Genomic DNA, 11250 nt, shown 5'->3' with positions numbered 1-11250 from the left:
CACATACACACACATCTCTCTTGTGTAATGACAACCATCTGTTCATACATGTTATTGTCTCATTGCTTTTTCATAATTTGTCTTCATGAAGATGTCCTGTTGGTGCGTGGATGTCATTTCAGGGCACGTCTGCAGATGTTTGCAGCATATGATGTGTTCTGGCTGGAAATATTGAACAGGGAATCAGAGATCTGTGGCTTCGCTTTTGGCAGGCGCTGGGTTTCTGTGTGAATTCTTGAACAAATGTGTTGTGGACACAGAGATGGACGTCTGGTGTGTGTGTGTGTGTGTGTGTGTGAGTGAGTGATATGTGTGTGTGTGTGCGCGAGACTGAAGACCCTGGCTGTGTACAAGAGAGAGATAAATGCACATATAAACCAGAAGAGACTGACGTCATTGATCAGCTGCTGTCTGATGTGATGAAGAGCTGGATCAGACAGAGTGTGACACTTGTTTGTGTTTCTGTGTCTCTGCAGGAGACTCACGCGGTGAACATGAGATCACGGGTTCCTCTGCAGATCCTGCTGTATGCCACAGTCATCAGAAGTCTGAAAGTGGTGTCCAAGCGCGGCTCAGGTAAGAATCGCCTCATGTTCCTCATGATGCTCCTTGCTGCTTGTCTGCTGGCCGGATCAGATCGTTTGACTGGAGACTTATTCTATTTTTTGATTCTGGAGACAGAATCAAAATCTTCTGCAATGGTTCTTTGTAGCTTCTTTGAAGTGTTTCTGTTTCAAGTTTCAAGTTTATTTGTATAGCGCTTTTTACGATACAGATCGTTGCAAAGCAGCTCTACAGGAAATTAAGTTTCCACAATATATTTATATATTGCAGAACCTTAATATATGTAACTTGTGGCAAAATTTGGTAATTCTGTATGTTATCTGAGCGTTGGCATCCTCTGAGGTCCTCTGAGGGGTTGGCATTATCTTTTCTCAGGTGTTCGGTCATCTCAGATCATTTAAGGGTTGGATCCAGACTGAAGCTTCTGTCATTCCTAGTTACCACGGGATGTTAATCAACAGAGAAACAAATAGAGACATAATTAGCGTAGCTGCTGTTCCATCTAAGCAAAAATGATTTGTTCAACCTAAGCTAAAGAATAATAATAATGTACATTTGATCAGATATAACTGCAGTACAAGATTATAAGATGCATTATGTGAATGCTTGGCTAAAGAGATGTGTCTTTAATCTAGATTTAAACACAGAGAGTGTGTCTGAACCCCGAACGTTATCAGGAAGGCTATTCCAGAGTTTGGGAGCCAAATGTGAAAAAGCTCTACCTCCTTTAGTGGACTTTGCTATCCTAGGTACTACCAAAAGTCCAGAGTTTTGCGACCTTAGGGAGCGGGTTGGATTATAGCGTGGTAGAAGACAAGTTAGGTACGCAGGTGCTAAACCATTTAGGGCCTTATAGGCAAGTAATAATATTTTGTAAATGATACGGAACTGAATAGGTAGCCAGTGCAGAGACTGTAAAATTAGGGTAATATGATCATATTTTCTTGACCTGGTAAGAACTCTAGCCGCTGCATTTTGGACTATCTGTAGCTTGTTTATTGAAGATGCAGGACAACCAGCTAGCAGTGCATTACAATAGTCCAGTCTAGAGGTCATGAATGCATGAACTAGCTTTTCTGCATCAGAAACAGGTAGCATGTTTCGAAGCTTGGCAATGTTTCTAAGATGGAAGAATGCTGTTTTTGTAACATGGGAAATATGATTTTTCAAAGGACAAGTTGCTGTCTAAAATAACACCCAGATTTTTACTTTAGAGGACATAACAGTACATCCGTCTAGTTGCAAATTGTAATCCAAGAGATTCTGTGTATTGTTTATTGGAACTTATCTGAATTTAATAGGAGGAAATTATTGGTCATCTAATCTTTTAAATTTTTTACACAATCTATTAGCTTAGATAGTTGAGAAGTTTCATCTGGTCTTGTTGAGATATATAGTTGAGTATCATCAGCATAAAAATGAAAACTAATCCCATATTTTCTAATAATATTACCAAGAGGCAACATGTATATTGAAAATAGCAGAGGACCTAGGACAGATCCTTGTGGTACTCCATACTTTACTGGTGATAATTGAGATGACTCTCCATTTAAATGAACAAAGTGGTAGCGATCGGACAGGTAGGATCTAAACCATCTTAAAGCCTGCCCTTGAATACCAGTATTGTTAAGGGAGTGACGAGACGTGAGACGTGCGGATCCATTTGCGAAGCTTTATTAAAAGACGTGGTCATACAGGCAGGGTCGAGAGACAGCAAACAGGTATGGCAGAGGCAAGACAGAGCAATCTGTGGAGCAAGCGTGGGTCGACGATCAGTGAAGTGAAGTGACATTCAGCCAAGTATGGTGACCCATACTCGGAATTTGTGCTCTGCATTTAACCCATCCAACGTGCACACACACACAGCAGTGAACACACACACATACACACACCGTGAACATACACCCGGAGCAGTGGGCAGCCATTTTCTGCTGCAGCGCCCGGGGAGCAGTTGGGGGTTCGGTGTCTTGCTCAAGGGCACCTCAGTCGTGGTATTGAGGGTGGAGAGAGCGCTGTCCATTCACTCCCCCCACCTACAATTCCTGCCGGCCGGGGACTCGAACCCGCAACCTTTGGATTACAAGTCCGACTCTCTAACCATTAGGCCACAACTTCCGATCAGCGTACAGTATCCAGACAGGGCAAGGCAGAGAGAATAATCCAGGAACACGGGCAGGAATCAAGACACAGGAAGACTAACTATGAAAACAGGGAAACGCTTTGTAAGGTAGATGGGCTAACAATACTCGGCCACGAGCAAGAGCAAGTCCCAGGCTTAAATAGTGTGTGTTTGGGTGATGGTGATTGCGAGATGGTTCTCAGGTGTGGTCGTGATCAGTGTGAACAGCTGTGAGTGATTAGTGAGTGCAATGGATGGTGGGAAATGGAGTCCAATGTGCTCTGTAGTGTGAAAGTCCATGTGGTGAGCGGGTGACCTCTGGTGGTGAGTAAACTGAAGTGCATGGCCAGGATTCGTAACGAGTATAGTTTTCTTCAGATCAGTGTGTTAGTTCTGCTCAAGCTCTTGGGTTCTGTGTTCAGGATGCTCTTCTGAAGGTTTTCTCAAGGCATCAGGCTGTTGAAGTGTGTGTGTGTGTGTGTGTGTGTGTGTCCTGAACTCATTCACATCTGTGGCCTTCAGACAGATGAACTACATGACAGATTCAATGTTTGCATTAGTTGTTGCTCTAATAATACTCTGTATTGATGTATTTTAATGTTGCTGTGTTGGTCAGGGTCGGTGAAGCTGATTCAAATTGATGTTCATGAATTTTGATTCTTTATATTATGCAGACAACATGGAAATTAACCTTTATATTAAAAGTTGCTTCTTTAATTTATTTGTGTATGGGAACCCTGAGTTTTTTGTTCTTAAACTGGCTTTAGTCCAAAGTTTAGTGCTGTTTAGTTTAGTGATTTTTCTTTGTTTATAAATATCCTGTTATCTTTAGAAGTTATAATCTAAAATGAGTGTTAGGGTTATGATTTAGTGTTTATAATAGGCTGTACACAAAAACAGTATAAGTCTGGGGAATGTGTCCAATTAGAGACTGAGTAAATGTGTGTGCGTGTGTGTGTAGGGATGTATGTATTAGTGTGTGTGTGTGTGTGTGTGTAGGGATGTATGTATTAGTGTGTGTGTGTGTGTGTACTGGTAAATGTGGTTTATGAGGACACAAATGTGTATAATGGGTACTACAACATAAACATGGTTTATGAGGACACTTCCTTTGTCCCTGTAAAACAAAAGACTTAAAAAACATACAAAATGGGGTTTTATGAAATTCAAAAATTGCTAGGGGTAGGTTTAGGATTAGTGTATGGTGATAGAAAATACAGTTTGTACAGTATAAAAACCATTACCCCTATGGAGAGTCCCCACAATTCACAAAACATGTGTGTGTGTGTGTGTGTGTGTGTAGGGATGTGTGTATTAGTGTGTGTGTGCACGTTTTTGTGACAAATGAGGACATAAATTTGTATAATGACACAGGTATGACACAGGTATTACAAGGTGAAGGTGACTTTTTAGGACATTGACCCATGTCCCCACTTTTCAAAACGGTTATAAATCATACAGAGTGAGTGTTTTGGGGGGAAAGTTGAAATGCACAAAGTCTCCTGTGAGGGCTAAGTTTAGGTGTAGGGTTGGTGTAGGGCAATAGCACATACAGTTTGTACAGTATAAAAACCATTACGCCTATGGGATGAACCCACTTTTCACAAAAACAAACGTGTGTGTGTGTGTGTGTGTATTAGTGTGTGTGTGTGTAGGGATGTGTGTATTAGTGTGCTGTACGCTGAGGTCCAGATGGCTCCGTAGTCTGTGAGATCTCTCTGCTGTGATCAGGACTAATCTGTAGCAGTGGGGTGTGACGGCGGGCGTATTGCACTCATCACATGGGAACACACTGAAGGTGGAAGCGCAGGAGAACATGATGAATAAGATCCCCGAGGAACAACAAACATGGCTTGATGGGAGATCCGTCTGGTCAACGTGACTTTACACCAGACAAACGGCTGCTGGACAGTAAAAGCACAGAGCCGCTCTTGTCGGGGTGTGACCTTTTAATGGTATTTACATCCTCTTATCTATAGAGTGAAAGGTCAGGTATAAATCGACCCGTACATCACGCCTGGAGAATCAGGTTTCTGTGACTGTTGAGCATTATATACGTTACACACACTGTGCTTATTTTGTCTTCTGGGAAACATCTGCTATAAATATAAATATGTAAATACGTCCTGTAGCTTCTAAAGGGTAGTAATAAATGAAAAACTTAAGATCTGTGAACAAAATTAGAACAATACACACTGATCATCATGTTCAAAGTCTCTTAATGCAGTGTGTTTGCGTCCTGAGAATCAGTGAATTATTTTAGCTGTGTTTGAGTCAGTCATTCTCAGTGAGAAATATGGATCTCAACATCATTAAATCACTACTGAGAGGAGATCAAATGTGCAGAAGATGCTGGAAAACCAGAGGAGGATTTTCCTGAAGAGACTCATGAACAACAATCACCAAACATCACAGATCATCTAGAAAACACCACAATATTAACAATCACCATATTTAAACTTTTGAACAGAGTCATTTGTGTAAATTAAATTAAAGAGCTTATTCAAGGACTATATAATAAACATGGCAATTCTATTATGTTTATTTTTATTTTTTTTAATTAATGAAATTTAGCAGGTACTCTAAGGGGGGTTTAAACTTATGAACACAATTGTATGTAAGGGGTAATGTACAGGATGATTATAGAGCATGTGCTTATGTAATAAATAAATGCATGTCAGTTTATTTAAATAGTGCTCTAGTTCACAATAGACATTATTTCAGCAGTTTTACAGAAACAATATTACAGTAATAATGACTTAAATTCTGTCTCTATTCAGTTTGGGTAAAGTAAATGATGCCTTCATGGATTTGTCTGTAAAATCAGCTCTCGTCTATTAGTTAACTCACTTCACATTTAAATTTAGTCATTTGGCAGACGCTTTTATCCAAAGCGACTTACAATTGGGGAATACAAAAAGCGATTCATCTTGAAGAGGCAATCAGACAGAGGAAGTGCTCGTAACACCAAGTCTCAGTCATTGTTCAAATAAGTACGAGCTAGTAAGGGAGGGAGAGAAAGTTAGAGGGAAAGATAAGGATTTTTTTTTTTTTTTTTGAGTTTAGGATGAAATCAAGTACTGCCGAAAGAGATGAGTTTTCAGTTGTTGCTTGAAGATTGCCAGGGATCCAGCATTCCGGATAGGGGTGGGAAGATTATTCCACCAGCCAGGAATGGTGAACGAGAATGTTCTGGAGAGTGATTTTGAGCCTCTCTGTGATGGTACCACAAGGCGTCGCTCACTAGCAGATCTCAGACTTCTGGAGGGGATGTAGGTTCGTAATAGTGAGTGGAAGTAGGAGGGTGCTGAGCCTGTGGTAGTTCTGTATGCAAGCATCAGTGTCTTGAACTTGATGCGAGCTGCCACTGGTAGCCAGTGCAAGGAGATGAAGAGAGGTGTTACATGCGCTCTTTTGGGCTCGTTGAAGATCAGTCGTGCCACTGCATTCTGAATCATTTGTAGAGGTTTGATTGTGTTTGATGGCAGACCAGCCAGAAGAGCATTGCAGTAGTCCAGTCTAGAAACGACAAGGGCCTGGACAAGAAGTTGTGCAGCATGCTTTGTCAGAAAGGGCCTGATCTTTCTGATGTTGTGTAGTGCAAACCTGCAGGATCGAGCAGTCTTTGCAATGTGCTCTTTGAAGGTCAGCTGGTCATCAAAGATTACACCAAGATTTCTGACCAAAGTTGATGGGGTAATCATTGATGAGCCTAACTGAATCGTGAAGTCATGCTGTAGAGTCGGAGTGGCAGGGAAGACAAGAAGCTCCGTCTTTGCCAGGTTGAGCTGTAGGTGATGTTCTTTCATCCATGCCGAGATGTCCACCAGACAGCCTGAGATCCGTGCAGCTACCGTTGTGTCATCTGGTTGAAAAGAGAGATAGAGCTGTGTGTCATCGGCGTAGCAGTGATAGGAGAAGCCATGTGCATGTATGATGGGACCCAGTGATGTAGTGTATGTGGAGAAGAGGAGGGGTCCAAGAACCGATCCCTGAGGAACTCCAGTGACCAATTGATGTGGTTTGGATACCTCCCCTCCCCAGGCCACCCTGAAAGATCTACCGGTGAGATAGGATTCAAACCAGCGAAGTGGAATCCCAGTGATGCCCAGTGATGAGAGGGTAGACAGGAGAATCTGATGACTGACGGTGTCAAAAGCAGCAGAAAGATCTAGCAGAATGAGGACTGACGATTTGGAATCAGCCTTTGCAGTTCTCAGGGCTTCAGTGATTGAGAGTAGCGAAGTCTCTGTTGAATGGCCACTCCTGAAACCTGACTGTTTAGCATCCAGTTTGTTGTACTGTGAAAGAAACCGTGAGAGCTGGTTGAAGACAACTCGTTCGAGTGTTTTCGCTATGAATGGAAGGAGAGAGACAGGTCTGTAGTTTTCTAAAAGAGAAGTGTTTAATGTAGGTTTTTTGATCAGTGGGGTTACCCGAGCCTGCTTGAATGCTGTGGGGAAGATGCCTGTGAGGAGAGATGTGTTGATAATGTGTGTGAGTGCCGGTAAGAGTGTGCGAGAGATTATTTGGAGAAGGTGTGAGGGGATTGGGTCGAGAGGACATGTTGTAGGATGGCTGGAGAGAAGAAGTTTGGATACTTCTGCCTCGGTGAGGGGACAGAAGGAGAAGATGGGAGTTAGAGCAGTGGATGTGGTTGATTGGAGGTCCTGTGGAGTTGAGAACTGGTTACTGATTGTTCTAGTTTTGTCTGTGAAAAAAGAGGCAAAGTCATCAGCGGTTATCAAAGTGGTGGGAGGTGGAGGAGGGGGACAGAGGAGAGAATTAAATGTTCTGAAGAGATTACGCATGTCTGGAGCGCTGGTGATCTTGTTGTGGAAATGTGAGGATTTGACAGTGTGGACTTCAGTAGAGAAAGATGAAAGCAATACCAAAGCAACTGATACCTACTCAGGTCCGACGGATCATTTGATTTGCGCCATTTTCTCTCTGCTACTCTGAGTTTCGTCCGATTCTCACGAAGAACATCGGATAACCAGGGGTTAGAAGGGACAGCCCGTGCTGGCCTGGAGGAGAGAGGACAGATGTCGTCTAGACAAGAGGTTAAGGTAGAGCATAAAGTGTCAGTAGCTGCATTCACATCCAGAGATGAGAAATGGGTAGGCGAGGCAAGAGAGGAGGATTCTACAGAGGAAAGAAGGGAGGGGGAAAGGGAGCGTAGGTTGCGTCTGAAAGTAACCGGTAAGGGAGATGGTGGCACCTGGGTAGCAAAAAGTAAAGTAAATGTAATGAAGAAATGGTCAGAGATATGTAGTGGTTGTACCAGAATGTTATCTGTAGTACAATTTACGTGTGTAAATTAAGTGGAGTTGGTTGCCTGATTTGTGTGTGCTAGTAGTGGTGAGGTGTTTTAGATCAAATGAAGCTAGGAGTGACTGGAAGTCTGTAGCATAAGGCCTGTCTAGGTGAATGTTGAAATCGCCAAAGACTAAGAGTGGAGTGCCATCCTCCATGAAAAAGGACAGCAGTCTGTCCAGCTCCTCTTGGAAGGTGGCTAGAATTTGGCCAGGGGGACGGTAGATTACCACAATCTGGAGTTTTATAGGAGCTGTTACAGTTATGGTATGAGATTCAAATGAGTTGAGATTGCCTAGGGGAGAGTGGGTTGAGTATTTCCAATTGTTTGAAATGAGCAGACCAGTGCCCCCACCCCGGCCAACTTGCCTTGGGGTGTGTGAGAAAGAGAAATTGTGAGAGAGCAGCTGGGGTTGCTGAGTCTTCTGGAAGAATCCAGGTCTTAGTCAAGCCCAGGATGCTGAGTGTGGATTGTAAGGAAAAAGCAGAAATTAAGTCGGCTTTGTTGACAGCTGGCAATTCCAAAGACCCACAGAGAAAGAGAGAGGTACAGTGGAAGATGTAGAGATAGGGCGCAGGTTAGCAGGGTTACGTAGCCTTCTGCGTGTGTTTTTAGAGCGAGGTTGAGAGAGAACCGGAATGGTTTGGAAACACATGATAGACGTGGAAGGATAGAGGATAGGAAAGTGTGAGGGAAGATAAAAACGATACTTAAGTGTGTGCTCGGTGCCGTTGCTCGGTTAAAGTTGCGCAGGAAAAAGTCGTCTGTCTTTACACTCGTTGGTCTTCACACGAGGAGGCTGAGCACGACGGCTGAATGCTTCGCTCTGACATCAAATAAATAGTCTAGGAAACTAGACCGGCTTCTGATCAGCCCAGCCAATAAGGTTAAAGGACTGCTAATAGCTCAAGACGAAACTAACACCACACAATCACACAGGCTCATTCTCAGCTGAGGCGCAAATTATTCTAATTACCAGTAAGTGCAGTCAAACATAAAAACCTCAACGAAAATGCAGAGTAGAAATAGGTAGGAAACAAACTATTCCTTCCTAGCAGCAAGTAAATAATTTAAACAACAGAACTGCGACCAAGTATTTAAAGCACTTACGCGAGCTGCCGTCCGTCTCTTCTGGTGACTAATCGGCTTTCACTACTGGTCATTTTGTAGTTCTGTCAACACAGAGCTGAAGGATATTGATTGAACTGTGAAGTGAAGGATTATTTGTCTATAAGGTCCGTAAACCAAACAGTGCAAAGTGAGAACTGAATCTGAATGTGCTGTTTGAACTGCTTTGTTGTTTTAACCACCATAGAAATGAACGTGCGTTTGTGGAGAGGAATGAGTGATGTGATGCTCATTTTTCTCCTGGGTTTTACTGTGATTGTTTTCATTCTATCAGCAGAAACATTGATTTTTTTTTCAGCTTAAACATATGTTTTCATGGAGCAAACACACAGCTCTTCATATTTGCACAGATTTCACATCTATTAAAATACATTTTCTAAAATACGTTCTTTGACCAGCTCAGCATTAATGAGAGATGTTCGGAGCGCTTGATGTTAATGAAACACCTGAGTGAACACCATTATGCTTTTTTCAGAAGAAAACACCCTTGTGTAGCACATATAAAAGACCAAAAACAGCTGAGATCTTCATTTGCACATGCTCACCTCATGATATGAATTATATGGTGATAATTTAAAGGTCACAGCCAGTGTTGGGGTAACGCATGAGTTATTACTTTTTTCAAGTAACTAGTAAAGGAACACATTACATTTTAATTTACAAGAACATATTAGAGTTACTTTTTCAAATAAGTTTCCATGTATGGACTGACAGCTCTGGTGTTGCATGTTGAGAGAAATCAGGAGTAAGTGCAGACGTTGTGTGTGAACATGATCTTACTGTAGTTCTAGACTAAATATCTACATGATCTTACTGTAGTTCTAGACTAAATATCTACATGATCTTACTGTAGTTCTAGACTAAATATCAACATGATCTTACTGTAGTTCTAGACTAAATATCAACATGATCTTACTGTAGTTCTAGACTAAATATCTACATGATCTTACTGTAGTTCTAGACTAAATATCAACATGTATTTACTCATCTCACCTGCACAAATACATTCAGTGTTCCTCAGAATCAATAAAAACAGTGAAATGCAAACTCAGAAGATGATGTAAACCAGCAATAATTAAATGTTAAATAACACAACTATCCTTTGTGTTTAATCCCATTTTATTAACCAGCGTCTTTGCTGCTGCTGTGATAATCCAATTCAACCATACTAATAAGCAAACATGACTTTAGATAACCATAATATTTGTGTTCTGTTTTTATTGCTGAAGAGTGTTGAACTTTCTTCTCCTGAGTCCTGTTCTTCATGTGATCCAGAACAGCAGCAGCTGAAACGTTTGTTTGAGCTGTGCCTCTACTGTACAGACGTGAATCTACATCTCCTTCGGCCTGAGGCGTATTCGTTTCATGTGTGCTGTAAAAGGGCTTCTACATTTGCCAAAAATATAACTTTTTATATTAAAACCAAACAAGCAAGCCCAGCCCGGGTGAGAAAAAGTAATGCAAAAGTAACATAATGCATTACTTTCCTTAAAAAGTAACTAAGTAACACAATTAGTTACTTTTAGGGAGGAAGACAATATTGTGATGCTTTACTTTTAAAAGTAACTTTCACCAACACTGGAGACAGCATAATCCGGTAACACTTTACAATAAGGTTCCATTTATTAACATTAGTTAACAACATTAGTAAACATGAACTAAGAATGAACAATACTTCTACAGCATTTATTAATCTTAGTTCATGTTAATTTCAGCATTTACTGATGCATTATTAAATTCACAAGTTGTGTTTGTTAACATTAGTTAATGTAGCGTGAACTAACATGAGTAAACAATGAACAACTGTATTTTCATTAACTAACATTAACAAAGTTTAATAATGTAATAAATGCATTGTTCATTGTCTGTTCATGTTAGTTAATACATTAATTAATGTTAATAAATGGAACCTTATTCTAAAGTGTTACCCATCATCCTATAGACAGTTTGATCACATGCACACGCCTGGCCTAAAGTAATAACACTTTATTAGTCCACTTTAGACATTCTACTAACAGTAAGTAACTCTGCAACTACATGTCAACTAGCAGTCATTAGAGTATTAGTAGACGGTCTGCTTAATATCTTCTAACACTTTATTTTGATGGAACCACAACATACA

At 41.1% G+C, this 11250-nt stretch overlaps 1 protein-coding gene across 1 annotated transcript in view; it reads left to right on the top strand.

Moving 5' to 3' along the window:
- Positions 1 to 494: 494 nt before the first annotated feature.
- LOC306857028 (interleukin-1 receptor accessory protein-like 1-B) overlaps positions 495 to 11250 on the top strand; it is a gene marked incomplete at both ends in the record, with an annotated part of 238415 nt that continues 227659 nt past the window's right edge. Inside the window, one exon of the mRNA XM_079396671.1 lies at positions 495 to 576. Within this exon, the coding sequence (XP_079252797.1) occupies positions 495 to 576 (82 nt within the window). The remainder of the gene's footprint in view (positions 577 to 11250) is intronic.

Source organism: Barbus barbus (genome assembly GCF_936440315.1).
Source record: "Barbus barbus genome assembly, chromosome: 37".
Lineage (NCBI taxonomy): Eukaryota > Metazoa > Chordata > Actinopteri > Cypriniformes > Cyprinidae > Barbus > Barbus barbus.
The sequence above is the reverse complement of the archived record's forward strand: the minus strand, read 5'-3'. Positions and strand labels throughout refer to the sequence as shown.